Source organism: Lepidochelys kempii, chromosome 1 (assembly GCF_965140265.1).
Source record: "Lepidochelys kempii isolate rLepKem1 chromosome 1, rLepKem1.hap2, whole genome shotgun sequence".
In the NCBI taxonomy this organism is placed as follows: Eukaryota; Metazoa; Chordata; order Testudines; family Cheloniidae; genus Lepidochelys; species Lepidochelys kempii.
The window spans coordinates 42,913,955-42,929,302 of NC_133256.1; the positions used below are offsets into that span (position 1 = coordinate 42,913,955).

Sequence of the window (15,348 nt, forward strand, 5' to 3'; positions counted from 1 at the left end):
ATTTTTCATGGCCACGAATTTAGCAGGCCCTTAATAATAAATGAGACATGGCTCTTAGTTCAGAGCCTCAGTTTGGTTGAAATTCTGAGGATATTTTGGAAACAACAGAATGTAATGGTGGAATTAAAATATATTGTAAATACACAGGCACAAGGGGATAGAGTAAGGAGTTTCTGAGCAATCTTAGCCTTGGCATGTCCTGCCTTTTCAGTACTTCACTTTACAACCTTTTTAAAAACAAACAAAAAATAAAAACAGTTTTTTGTAGAACTCTGCTTCCTTCTGTGTGCATCTTCAATCACCACATGGAATGAAGCAGGACTCCTGGTAAGTCCAATAAGATAAAGTACATGGGAGAGTATTTGTCTTCCTTGTCTCTTGGACTGAACTTTCTCCTCACAGGCTCTGCCCTGTTGAGTCTCCTACTCATAGTAGATATGTAGGACACTCTTTTATCAAAAATAGTTCAGAAACTCTGCAGCAAACTAATACGCCAGGGGAGCTTCCACCCCCTCCTGGGTCCTGGAATTGTGTGAGCAACCTCATCCTCTTTGCTGGAGTAAGATGCTACTATGGATGAGGGAGGGACAGAATAACAACAAGAGAGAATTCTACCTGTGGGCCCAAAGAGAATCCATAAAGGGCCAGAAAAGACCCCTGTAGTCAAAAGATGCAGGGAATTTCTGTGTCCAGAAACCCTTCTACTCCCAGTGCTTGGGTCCCTGGATGATGACTCCACTCCCTTTATGGAGGTCACAAAGCAAGTCCAGACATGCACAAGACCCAGTGAGAGCCATGGGGACACATCTGAGGAACATTCAGAGAAGGCAAGGAAGAGGGAAACACAACCTAGCCACCCTTCCCCCTCACCATCCTCTTCCTCCTCAGCAGGCCAAGTCAGCTTGCCACAGAAATAGGTAACAAAGAAGGCCCAAGCAACAGCTGAGTCAAACCTGGCCTTAGCCGACAGAACTGAGGGGGGCCAGGCATTAGAAGTGGCAGAAAAACTCAGTCTGACTGGTACAACACAAACCCAGGCGCAAAGCACGAAACATCTCCATCTTCTCAGCAGAGGGAGAATCTATCAAGTGCCTGTTATGCTAAGGTTCTCTTATACAGCCAGAGTGGTGCAAAGGATCCTTAGTGTAAATGAGAATTAGGCCTGAAGTCTCTCCTGCTGGGAAGCAGAATAGAGACTGGAATATGAGTGGTCAGGCTGCTCCCAAAAAAGGCATGAAATTTCCCTCAAGTGGGAGATTCCCTCTACTTGCGTGGAAATTATGAATTATATTTTGAACTTATACCGTGCTTTTCATCTGACATTCTCGAAGCATATTACTAAGGCTAGGTGAGAATCATTAGCCCCATTTTACAGGTGAGGAAATTTAGGCGCAGAGAAGTGAAGTGATCTGCTAAGGTCACATTGAAAGTCTCTGACAGAGCTAGAACTAGAAAAGATGTCCCTTGACCCCCACTTCCATGTCTAACCACTAGACCTCTAATTCCCATTTGTAAAAAGGAGCAATTTATTCATCCCAGATTGAGGGCAACGGCAAATCTAAAGGAAAATGGATGATTTAACTAGCCAACCAACTATAATTTCTTTAAATTCCAGTGAACCTGATCATTTGTAATGTTACTAGCACATTTTCTCTTTTATTTGCTGCTTTGCATTTATTTAATATCTGCAGAAATAACTTACCTAGAAAACTCCAGCACATTAAGAATTTCAAAGGCTTCCTCTTTCCCCAGCTGCAGAAAAACACATTGTACAGAAAATTAAGATGATGTGAATGATGCATATATGTATAGAAGCATCATGATTTTCAAATGCCCATGTCACATGATTTCAAATGTGATGTGATGATAGCTCCCTCTCCTGGTTAAAGAGGTATACTGTCCTATTTCAGTCTAACTGTGAAGTGGCAAATTCAGCCCTCACTTGCACCTGTACAACTCCAGTGACTTTCAATTTCTTTATTACTTTATGAGCCTGCAGTCACAGATTTTAGCGGGGTTGCATCTATATAACAGAGGAAATTCTAGCTCCCAATCTTTGCGTGCACATAAATATGCTTTAAAAAAAGACTAAGCATTTAAACCTGCTAAGTAAAGGCCGTTGACATAAGGAAAGGGTTCAAATATGGACCACCTGGATAAAAATTTTCCCAGCAGAAGCAGAGACGTTACCATGGCTGGCTAACCTAGTGAGGAGGGCTTTAAACTAGGTTCACCGGGGGAAGGAGACCAAAGCCCTGAGGTAAGTGGGGAAGTGGGATACCAGGAGGAAGCATGAGCAGGGGCACGTGAGAGGGGAGGGCTCCTGCCTCATACTGAGAAAGAGGGGCTATCAGCGGGTTATCTCAAGTGCCTATACACAAATGCACAAAGCCTGGGAAACAAGCAGGGAGAACTGGAAGTCCTGGCAAAGTCAAGGAATTATGATGTGATTGGAATAACAGAGACTTGGTGGGATAACTCATATGAATGGAGTACTGTCATGGATGGATATAAGCTGTTCAGGAAGGACAGGCAGGGCAGAAAAGGTGGGGGAGTCGCACTGAATGTAAGAGAGCAGTATGACTGCTCAGAGCTCAAGTATGAAACTGCAGAAAAACCTGAGAGTTTCTGGATTAAGTTCAGAAGTGTGAGCAACAAGGGTGATGTCGTGGTGGGAGTCTACCATAGACCACCAGACCAGAGGGATGAGGTGCACGAGGCTTTTTTCCGGCAACTCGCAGAAGTTACTAGATCGCATGCCTTGGTTCTCATGGGAGACTTCAATCACCCTGATATCTGCTGGGAGAGCAATACAGCGTTGCACAGACAATCCAGGAAGTTTTTGGAAAATGTAGGGGACAATTTCCTGGTGCAAGTGCTGGAGGAACCAACTAGGGGCAGAGCTCTTCTTGGCCTGCTGCTCACAAACCGGGAAGAATTAGTAGGGGAAGCAAAAGTGGATGGGAACCTGGGAGGCAGTGACCATGAGATGGTCGAGTTCAGGATCCTGACACAAGGAAGAAAGAAAAGCAGCAGAATACAGACCCTGGACTTCAGAAAAGCAGACTTTGACTCCCTCAGGGAACTGATGGGCAAGATCCCCTGGGAGAATAACATGAGGGGGAAAGGAGTCCAGGAGAGCTGGCTGTATTTTAAAGAATCCTTATTGAGGTTACAGGGACAAACCATCCCGATGCGTAGAAAGAATAGTAAATAGGGCAGGCAACCAGCTTGGCTTAACAGTGAAATCCTTGCCGATCTTAAATACAAAAAAGAAGCTTCCAAGAAGTGGAAGATTGGACAAATGGCCAGGGATGAGTGTAAAAATATTGCTTGGGTATGCAGGAGTGAAATCAGGAAGGCCAAATCACACCTGGAGTTGCAGCTAGCAAGAGATGTTAAGAGTAACAAGAACGGTTTCTTCAGGTATGTTAGCAACAAGAAGAAAGCCAAGAAAAGTGTGGGCCCCTTACTGAATGAGGGATGCAACCTAGTGACAGAGGATGTGGAAAAAGCTAATGTACTCAATGCTTTTTTTGCCTCTGTCTTCACGAACAACGTCAGCTCCCAGACTACTGCACTGGGCAGCACAGCATGGGGAGGAGGTCACCAACCCTCTGTGGAGAAAGAAGTGGTTCGGGACTATTTAGAAAAGCTGGACGTGCACAAGTCCATGGGGCCAGATCCGTTGCATCCGACAGTGCTAAAGGAGTTGGCGGATGTGATTGCAGAGCCATTGGCCATTATCTTTGAAAACTCAGAGCAATCGGGGGAAGTCCCAGACAACTGGAAAAAGGCTAATCTAGTACCCATCTTTAAAAAAGGGAAGAAGGAGGATCCTGGGAACTACAGGCCAGTCAGCCTCTCCTCAGTCCCTGGAAAAATCATGGAGCAGGTCCTCAAGGAATCAATTCTGAAGCACTTAGAGGAGAGGAAAGTGATCAGGAACAGTCAGCATGGATTCACCAAGGGCAAGTCATGCCTGACTAATCGAATTGCCTTCTATGACGAGATAACTGGCTCTGTGGATGAGGGGAAAGCGGTGGACATGTTATTCCTTGACTTTAGCAAAGCTTTTGACATGGTCTCCCACAGTATTCTTGCCAGCAAGTTAAAGAAGTATGGGCTGGATGAATGCACTATAAAGTGGATAGAAAGTTGGCTAGATTGTCGGGCTCAATGGGTAGTGATCAATGGCTCCATGTCTAGTTGGCAGCCGGTTTCAAGTGGAGTGCCCCAAGGGTCAGTCCTCGGGCCGGTTTTGTTCAATAGCTTCATAAATGATCTGGAGGATGGTGTGGATTGCACCCTCAGCAAGTTTGCAGATGATACTAAACTGGGAGGAGAGGTAGATACGCTGGAGGGTAGGGATAGGATACAGAGGGACCTAGACAAATTAGAGGATTGGGCCAAAAGAAATCTGATGAGGTTCAATAAGGACAAGTGCAGAGTCCTGCACTTAGGACGGAAGAATCCAATGCATCGCTACAGACTAGGGACCGAATGGCTAAGCAGCAGTTCTGCAGAAAAGGACCTAGGGGTTACAGTGGACGAGAAGCTGGATATGAGTCAGCAGTGTGCCCTTGTTGCCAAGAAGGCCAATGGCATTTTGGGATGTAGAAGTAGGGGCATTGCCAGCAGATAGAGGGACATGATCGTTCCCCTCTATTCGACATTGGTGAGGCCTCATCTGGAGTACTGTGTCCAGTTTTGGGCCTCACACTGCAAGAAGGATGTGGAAAAATTCGAGAGAGTCCAGCGGAGGGCAACAAAAATGATTAGGGGACTGGAACACATGACTTACGAGGAGAGGCTGAGGGAACTGGGGATGTTTAGTCTACAGAAGAGAAGAATGAGGGGGGATTTGATAGCTGCTTTCAACTACCTGAAAGGGGGGTCCAAAGAGGATGGCTCTAGACTGTTCTCAGTGGTAGCAGATGACAGAACAAGGAGTAATGGTCTCAAGTTGCAGTGGGGGAGATTTAGGTTGGATATTAGGAAAAACTTTTTCACTAGGAGGGTGGTGAAACACTGGAATGCGTTACCTAGGGAGGTGGTGGAATCTCCTTCCTTAGACGTTTTTAAGGTCAGACTTGACAAAGCCCTGGCTGGGATGATTTAATTGGGGATTGGTCCTGCTTTGAGCAGGCGGTTGGACTAGATGACCTCCTGAGGTCCCTTCCAACCCTGATATTCTATGATTCTATTATTTGAACAGGGCTGATAAGCAGGACTCCCCAAAAAGTGTGCGCATTTATTTCATGTGTCAGACTGCAATGTACAGGACCAATATGCAAAAGAGACTAAGATTTTCTAGTGAAAATTGCCGCATTTAGGAGCAAACCCTGGTATTACCAACAACCCTCCCCTGCACAAGTCCAACATTTCACAGATGCAGTGAAACCTGTTTGATTCTACTGCATGGCGAAGCAAGTGTTGAGGGACTGGTGGGGTTGAGTGTGAGTGGACTGAGGGAAAAGAAGTGAAGGGTTTCTGGATCCACAACCAATCCTGTAGCAGAGCAGAGGTCCAGGTCCCTCAGAGCTGCACCGGCAGCTGCAGAGCTTGGCCTAAGGAGGGAGGATTCCCTACCCTTAGAAGCAGCATCACACAGCCCAGATACAGTGCTCAAGCTAAAAGAACAGGAGTACTTGTGGCACCTTAGAGACTAACAAATTTATCAGAGCATAAGCTTTCAGGGGCTACAGCCCACTTTATCGGATGCATAGAATGGAACATATAGTAGGAAGATATATATATATATACACACATACAGAGAAGGTGGAAGTTGCCATACAAACTGTAAGAGGCTAATTAATTAAGATGAGCTATTATCAGCAGGAGAAAAAAACTTTTGTAGTGATAATCAAGATGGCCTATTTAGACAGTTGACAAGAAGGTGTGAGGAAACTCAACATGGGGAAATAGCAAGCTGTGTGCTGGAGGGAGGATTTGTCTTGTGCTCAGATGGGCTTAGCTTTTTTAGTGATAGCACCGAGTGCAGAGCTGGTAGGAAGGCCCTGGGCAGTTCCAGACAACACTGCACATCCAGGACCTACAGCATGCTTTTTAAACCAAATAACAATGTTCTGAAGTATCCCTAACAACTTTCATGACTTCCTCTAAATAACACTGAGAAAAGGTGGCGCCGTTAGGAAAAAATCTATACAAAGGCCTGGCCTGGAAATTACAAGAGTGATGGCTGTGCCCCACCACCACCCTCTTGAGGGTGTATCCAGCCTTTGTTACACTGTTGCTAGAAGGGGTGATTTACAAAACAAATGCACATCCAGAACAGCACACAACAGTTACACATTAAACAAGCAAAACCCAAAGCCCTTGGATGTATCCCATGGACCAAGTCCTTCTCGGTTGCACCTGTATAAATCCAGAGTTAAAGTACCTCACACAGATGGCTGTAAACTGGATCAGAATATGGCCCTATGTCAATGGAACTGGCCACATTTATTAACCTTAATCTGTTCAATACACTGCACACACACAAAGCATATCTTCAGGAGGATATACATTCAGTGAGGAATAGAGAGGAATAGAGATTCAGCTCTAGCACATCCCAGGACATAGAAATTAAAGGGACAGTTACATAAGTAATTACACTAAAGTATATATTTGTTCCAATCCATGTATTCTCTTTTCTCTTTTGGGGGAAATCTTCTCCCCAGTGCCCAGCTCAAATGAATGTGCTTCCCAAAGCATCCCATAGGGGCAGCTTCAGTTTACTGCCACAGTTAGTATCTGTTGCTCTTTGCCTGTTCCACTGAGGAAGGACCCAAGGATTCACCTCGAGACAGATCCTTGGCTCTGCCCATCCCACTCTGACAAAACCTGTCTGCATATGGCCTCGGAGGGAGCCCTGCAGAGCTGCTCTTTGAACCATACAAAGGGGATGTATCCCATGCACGTATACTTGAAAACTACTGTACACCGCACATGCTCCACTTACCGCATCAATGATAACTGAGTGTGGAGTTCTTCCTGTGAAGACATAGCCAAGCTTTTTTGCTCCTTTCACTAATGCCCCTTCATCTGTCAATACAAGGAGCTTTGCTTTATTGGGGACTAATCAGAAATATAATCAGATGTCAATGGAAAAAAACTACTCCCTTGAGCATTGCATTGCCAGGATACAGGCAACGACCAGCTACTGAATCAGAGATGTCTAAAATCTGTTACCGAGATGAGCTACATCAGCAGCAATTAAAAAGTTTCCATCATAACCCTTAGATACACCATGCTTGCACTGGCATTCCTCCTACAAAACTGCATATAGATTACCAGGGCTGCATACATGTACTTTATACTTGGCATTCTGTATATAATGCACTGTATTTGTTGAAGCATTAGCCTATCCTAAATGCTCAATTACTGAGGGACAAGCTATACTCCTTGCTATATTTGTTTTCCACAATCAACTCTTAGTATAAACTTCCATGAGTGATGTACCCGAATATTTGGATGCTAATATCTAAACTGTATCGTTAAATGTATTAACCTAAATTTGGGTTATTGCAGATTATGTACTATATCAATTTTATGACTTTTAAACCAAACTTTGTACTTCTGGATAATCTAAGCCGGGTGGCCAACCTCTGGCTCCGGAGCCACATGCGGCTCTTCAGAAGTTAATATGCGGCTCCTTGTACAGGCACTGACTCCGGGGCTGGAGCTGCAGGCACCAACTTTCCAATGTGCCGGGGGGGGCTCACTGCTCAACCCCTGGCTCCGCCACAGGCCCCACTCCCTCCCCTGAACCTGCAGTGCCCTTGCTCCTCCCTCTCCCCCCTAGAGTGGAGGTGCGGGGAGGGAGGCGCTGGGAGCGGGCGGGGAGAAGTTAATGGGGGTCTGCTGACGTATTACTGTGGCTCTTTGGCAATGTACATTGGTAAATTCTGGCTCCTTTTCAGGCTCAGGTTGGCCACCCCGATCTGTGCACTTACCCAGTAGGAATGTAAATAGCAGTTAAAAAAAGGAACCATGTAACTGATTCAAATTTTATCGGTTACATAGTTAAACGTTTTATTCGGGGCTCTGCTGCCGGCCCCCGCACCTGGGAATCCCAGCCACAGCCCACCACTGAGTACTCCGCTGCCCGCGGCTGGGGATTCCGCTGCCAGCTGCTGGCCGCAGCACCTGGGGTCCCGGCTGCCTGCCTGTGGACTCTGCTGCCAGCCCTGCGCCCAGGGTCCCTCTGGGCTGCTGCCCCCAGAGTGGCAGTGGAGCCCTGGGCTCTGGCCGGCAGCGGAGTTTAATCGTTAACCAAAACCGATAAGACTGATGCTTATTGGTTAACCGGTTAAACATTTACATCCCAAATACCCAGATGTACAGACACTCCTTCCTTAACCTGTTCTGTTATATAATTGTAACATTCGCTTTAATACCAAATTTTAAATCTGTTACTATTGAAGAGCCACAGTTTGTCTGTTCGTGTTCTGTAAAGTTTTCTTTAAACTTGTCTGGAAAATTAGGAAGATCAAAGCTACATACGTCAATATTTATATAACATGCATTTAATCCAACTTCAGCTGGAATGACTCAACAAACTTCTTTCCACAAAAAAATTCACCATATTCTATTGGAGACTGGGGAAAGTAATGAAGAGCTCAAATAATTCTGCAAGTTAGAACTCAGAGGCAATGCCTCAGGCAGTGGGATGTACCACAAGCCTAGAGAAAGACAAGTGACAAGGTCTGAATTCCCCTCTACCGGTGGAGTTTGCAAAGTCCAATTCCATAGAACCTGGTATACCCATGAGGAAAGCCTTCCCGCATCCTGGCAGCAGAGCTCACAGCTGAGCCTTCCTGTTGTTGGCTCTTCACCCCACTCCTGTACCCATCCCTCCTTGAAGAGAGGTAAGAGGCATGGACAGGAATTCATGCTCCTTGGACCACATTAAGCACTGAACAAATCTCCAAATGGTAGGATAAAAAAATCAAGTTATATAAAAAACCCTCAGTCATTGAGGGGAGCTTGCCACAGAACTACTCCCCCGTCCCAATCTGCGGGTCATGTCTGTTCCTTCTGGTCTCCTTTTTTCCCCTCAACAGCACAGAATGGAGGGGAGCATGGGCCCCAGTAAATTCTGGACCCAATTCTTCATTGCCTCATGTCCTGAGTAGTCATTTACACCTACATAAAGTGGGTGCAGGATGCTGCCAAAGAAGAACGGTGGCAATGTTTACGCTCATTTCACACAGGCATAAAGGACTACACAAAGGACAAAGCAGTGGACAATCAGGTACTGCTAGCTCATTGACGGGGCTAGCTTGTGATTGGCTGCTACAAGGATACAAAAAGGGGACGGGGGAGTCAAAAATGGAGTTTCACCTGGCTAGTGGCCTCAAAGGGGTCGCAAAAGTCTTGGGTTGTGGCCCCACTCCTCTACATAAGCCAGCAGAAGCAGCTGGTAGCAGCGGGGATCACCTCTGAAGGATGAAGTAGTGGCTGTGCTCTCTCTGTCCAATGGGGAGCTCTGGGAGATAGTGTACCCTCTGTGCAAGCTGGTGTCTTGAAGGCACCATAAAGTCCATTATGAGTCATACAGGAAAGGAGATTTTGTTTGCTTTTAAACATGGTTTTTAATTTAAGAGCATTTTTTTAAAAGCTCTTGGCTTCTCTCCTCCACCCACAAAAGAAGGAGAAAATGACCAACCTGGTGAGGAGGCCTGGTAGATTATTGTATTTCCATCTCTCTCAGGAACAACAGTGTGACACACGGCCAGCAGAGTGAGGAACTCCTGTATGTGAGCAGCTGTGGGCTACAAAGAACATTACCAAGTTAGTCTGGTATTTTCATTACATGGAGACTAAATGTACAAGACATAGACACGTTCTGGATTTTAAAATAGAACTCAGTCTGTTTAGATCTGCAACACCCAACTCTCTAACTCAGTGTATTGCCTCTTTCACCTCTCAGCCATGCTAGAATATTGGAGATATCAAGAGCAAGTGCTAATGAACTCTCATTCTGTGTGCAGCACTCAATCTACAGATAAATTATACACACACACAAGAGTTGGAAAGCCAGAACCATTGTCCTTGCACTCAAAAAACAAAAGAGGCTTGATCTTGTACAGCCCTGCACCTTGTGTAGTCATTTACATCTTTGCAAGGTAAAAGGAGAGGAAGTAGTATAAAATGCTATCATTGGTCTAGTGCACGGGTGAGCAAACTTTTTGGCCCGAGGGCCACATCGGGCAATACAAACTGTATGGCGGGCCATGAATACGCACAAAATTGGGGTTGGGGTGCAGGAGGGGGTGCGGGCTCAGAGGTGGGGTTGGGGATCAGGGATTTGGGGTGCAGGAGGGTGATGAGGGCTGGGATCGAGGATATTGGAAAGCGGGAGGAGGATCAGGGCTGGGGCAGGGGGTCGGGGCGTGGGGAGAGGCTGAGGGGTGCAGGCTCCGAGCAGCACTTACCTCAAGTGGCTCCCGGAAGCAGTGGCATGTCCCTTCTCCAGCTCCTACACAGAGGCGTGGCCAGGCGATTCTGCACGCTGCCCCATCCGCAGGCACCGCCCCTGCAGCTCCCATTGGAGCACGTAGGAGCCGGAGCGGGGCCATGCCATGGCTTCCGAGAGCTGTGTTTTGCGTCCACTGACCCAGTGCCTCGGCTGGAGTGGGGCTGAGCCACATGGTGTGGCCCGACCCAACACCCCGTCCGGAGCGCCGGAGCAGGGCCGAGCCACGTGTTGTGGCTCGCGGGCCAGCTTAGAACAGCTCGTGGGCCGTATCTGGCCCGTGGGCCGTAGTTTGCCCACCCCTGGTCTAGTGACTGGAAAAATTTTGATTTGGTAGCACTTATACCAGATTTACACAGGTGCAAATAGTCACATAAGGAGCAATGTAGTATAGGATTAGGCCCAGGTGCTCTGCTAAAACTATTTGTCTCCACAAGTCTTATAATTAGTTCTAAGACAGCTGTACAAATTTATGAGTGGGATTGTATGACGGGGTTGCTCGTGATGGCTGGGGGCGGGGCTCGGCAGCACTGGGGCTCACTACTGAGGTCATGCCGAGCATTTTCTCTCTCTCTTTCTTGTGCCTGGTTGGCCAGTTCTTACTCACATGCTCAGGGTCTAACTTATTGCCATATGTGGGATTGGGAAGGAATTTTCCCCCAGGTCAGACTGGCAGTGACCTCAGAGGGGGGTTGCCTTCCTCTGCAGTGTGTAAATGCAAGTTACTTGCTGAGATCATCTGTGTATCTCTCTCAATCAATTTCCTGCCATTGCAGGGGCCTTGAGCATTGGTGCACCTTGGTCTCTCCTATTGTCTGCCTGTGGCACACAACTGTTTAGTCTCCTGTGCGCTGTAATACTTTGGTCTAATTTCAGTTGTTGGGATCAGTGTGTGGATGCTGGTGGCCTGTGATGTCCTGGAGCATCAGGGGGTCAGACTAGATGATCTTGTGGTCCCTTCTGGCCTTAGACTCTATGACTATGACTTGAGCTAAATCCTGAAGCTGAAATCCTGAAGCTGACAACAGTAGTAAGTTCCTTATCCTCTCTGTGGGCTGGCCAGTAGAGGACAACAACACTCACCCATCTTGTAAACCTCAGCCTGAACTTTACACAGCCCAAAATGCACAATCAGCTACTACACTGTTCTACTAGTGTAACCCACACACCTTCTGGGTGTGGTGTTCTGTCATATCTAGTGGCACTGAGACCACTTAGAGAGAGAGATTGAGTTTGCTCTACAGCCTAATGGGCAGTTGGCTTTTAGTTCATGCAGTAGAGGCTCATGCACTAAGCTCCAGAGGTCCCCGGTTCGACGGCAACCGGGGTTTGTCGGCATAACAAGTGGGGGCTCGTCCAGGATTTCAACTGGGAAGACTCTGAAGCTCGGGACGCGCTTCCTCAGCTAGGGGAAATATGTAACCCACACACCTCCTGGGTGTGCTGCTCTGTCCCATCTAGTGGTATCAAGACCACTTAAAGTGAGAGATAAGATGAGTCTGCTCTACAGCCTTAGCTAACAGCCAGTTGGCTTTTAGCTCATGCGGTAGAGGCTCATGCACTAAGCTCCAGAGGTCCCCGGGTCGATCCTGCCCATCAACGACTGGGGTCTGTCAGGTTATACTAGCACAGTAGCTGGCCTGGTTGAATAAGAGCTGGTCATATAAAAATGACCTGAGATTTTATTATTAAAATAATTATTCCAAGATTTCCAGTACTCACTTATAGATTCAAAGTTTAGAAGGGACCACTGTGATCATCTAGTCTGACCTCATATATAGCACAGGCCACAGAACCTCCCCAAAATAATTCCTAAAGCAGATCTTTAGAAAAACATCCAGTATGGATTTACATATTGTCAGTGATGGAGAATCCACCATGACCCGTGGTAAATTTTTCCAATGGTCAACTACCCTCACAGTTAAAAATTTACACCTTAGTTCCACTCTAAATTTATCTAGCTTCAACTTCAAGCCATAGGATCGGGTGTTATCTTTCTCCACCAGACTGAAGAGCCCATTATCAAATATTTGTTCCACAGGTGGGTACTTATAGACTGTAATCAAGTCACCCCTTAACCATCTCTTTGTTAAGATAAACAGATTGAGCTCCTTGACTCTAATCACTATAAAGCATGTTTTCTAATCTGTAAATCATTCTTGTGGCTTTTCTCTGAACCCTCTCCAATTTATCAACATCCTTCTTGAATTCTGGGCACCAGAACTGGATACCATATTCCAGCAGCAGTTGCTCCAGTGCCAAATACAGAGGTAAAATAACCTCTCTACTCCTACTTGAGATTCCCGTTTATGCATCCAAGGATCACATTAGTTCTTTTGGCCACAATGTCACACTATGAACTGATTATCCATCATTATCCATCATGACACCAACTCTTTTTCAGAGTCACTACTTGCCAGGATAGAGTCCTCCATCATGTAACTATGGCCTACTTTCTTTGTTACCAGTTGTAACATTTACATTTAGCCATATTAAAATGCATATTATTTGCTTGTGCCCAGTGTACCAAGTGTTCCAGGTTGTTCTGAATCAGTGACCTAGCCTCTTCCTTATTTACCACTCCCCCAATTTTTTGAAAATTAACACTGACCATCCAGTGAGCTCCTCATCCAGCTCTTTTAAAACTCTTGGGTGCAAGTTATCTGGGTCTGCTGATTTTAAAATGTCTAACTTTATACCTTCTATTTAACATTGCCCCTCGATCCTGGTGGAATGGAAAGAGCATTATCACTCTGCATCATCTGTTTTTCCCCCAAATTCAGAACAGAAATATTTATTGCATACTTCTGACTTTTTGCATTATTATTGATAATTCTACCATTTCCAGCTAGTAATGGACCAATATCATTGTTAGCATTCTTTTTGTTCCTAATACACTTTAACAACTCCTTTTTATTGTCCTTAACTCTTCTGGTCATAGAGTTCTACTTGTGTCCCTTGGCTTCCCTTATCAATTTTCTACAATTCTTAACTTTAAATTTATAGTCATTACTGTCAACTTCCCCTTTCTTCCATTTGTTATATTTTTTCAACTGCCTTTCACTTCCCCTCTAATCTAGGTTGGTTTTTAACCAGCACAGCCCTCTTCCTCAATTGCAGGATTGTGGCTTTTTGGGCATCTAGTAAGGTGTTCTTAAAACAATTCTCAATTATTCACCTTTTTTTATTAAATTCTTCCTGCCCAGCTGATTTGGCTCATAATTGTTTTCAGCTTTGTGAAACTGGCCCTATTAAGTGCCGTGTGTGTGTGTACATATACAGAGAGAGAGAGACAGAGAGATCTGGACTTTATTCTGCTTACACATTATAAATGTGATCAAGTCATGATCACTTGTACCTAACCTACCATTCGCTTTTAGTTCTGTGATCAGTTCCTCTTTATCTGCCAGATTCTGTGAGCAGCTCCTGCCTCATACCAGGCCTCTAATACAAGGGCTTATGTCTCAGGCTCTCTTCCTACTAGAAGTGACAGAACCAAAATTAAAACTTGGAGTTCCTGTCTCCAAGTCCTGTAATTCAACTACTATAATTTCCCCTCACCTTGCCCCTTTTTTACCATTAAAAATATAAATTTTGTGCAGCTTCAGAGGCAAGGTTAAAAAAAATTCTGCATCAAACTGCAGTTCTACAGCAAGGACAACCTAAATAATATAATTCTAGGACAGTCACTCTTTGAAGCCTAAAATGTCTGTTGAGTCAGCGTGAAGCAAAGAAAACAGCTACAAACATTGTTGAGGGCTCTTTTTGTTTAGAATATCACCAGGTTGAATAATCCCAGGATTCACTGAGAACAATTTTTAAGTTCTTAGCCATTTTGACTTTACAAATTACAAACCATGTGAAAGCAAGACACATATTTATGCCAAGCCTAGAGTCCTAGACCATTGTGATAGCATAGATAACTCACCCAATTACCATCCTTACTCTACAGCTAATTTGCATGTAACAATTTCATTGGTTGTATGAAGGAGACTGCACAGATGGTGGCATGCTTGGCCCAGCTGCCACAGTTCTTCAAAACCACCCACACAGCACCAAAACCAGTACACACAATAACCCCAAATACACAGAGCCCCTGATGGGAGCATGCATTGCTCATTCCCCACCCACACAGTTCAACACAATCTCCCAGCTCAACACAGTCCACACACAAATCAACATAACCATCCACTCAACAATACAACCAGCAGAGACAATAACCCTAAACTTCTCTGAAGCCTAGAATGCCTTGAGTCAGTGTGAAGTGATGGAAACAGCTACGAGCATGGTTGAGAGCATTTTTTGTTTAGAATCTGACCAGGTTCAATCCTCTGTGGGATTCACTGTCTGTTACTACCCAACTTCTAAGTTCTCAGCCATTTTCAGCTTTTACTTTAAAAGCCACACATGACTTTACTAATTATACCCGTGCAGAGGCAAGGGCTTGCAGCTACTAGTAATGAGTAACAGCCCACATTATACTTCAACTGTAAAATCCATTTGCACTGGCAGGGTTTCAGACTAACTCTTTTTTCACAATACTAAGGTCGCAACATCTTGCAACAGCTACTGCATGACACTTCAATTAAAAACAAAGTAAGCTCAAAAATTGTTGGGAAGCAGATGTCTTAAGATGTCTTTGAAAAAAAACCCAGCACACTTCGTACATATATGGTTAGTTTACTTTAAAATAGTCACAATATAAAAAAAAAAAATACAATGTCCCATGTACAGTTAAGAATGGAATTTGGCTCCCATCGTTAGACCCCTATGGGATTGCGTGGGTACATCTTGAGCTGAATTTGGATAGATCATGAGCAAATAATCATCTAATTTATTATTACACCAGAGAGAAGAGACTACAT

General features: G+C 45.2%; 1 protein-coding gene across 7 annotated transcripts in view; it reads right to left on the bottom strand.

Annotated features, from left to right (window-relative positions):
• ATP8A2 (ATPase phospholipid transporting 8A2) overlaps positions 1-15,348 on the bottom strand; it is a 692,754-nt gene that overhangs the window by 492,212 nt on the left and 185,194 nt on the right. For all 7 annotated transcript variants that reach the window (XM_073340296.1, XM_073340286.1, XM_073340306.1 and 4 more), the window contains 3 exons: positions 9,674-9,779; positions 6,965-7,047; positions 1,703-1,752 (listed from right to left, as the gene is read on the bottom strand). In XM_073340296.1, coding sequence (XP_073196397.1) covers positions 1,703-1,752; positions 6,965-7,047; positions 9,674-9,779 — 239 coding nt within the window. The remainder of the gene's footprint in view (positions 1-1,702; positions 1,753-6,964; positions 7,048-9,673; positions 9,780-15,348) is intronic.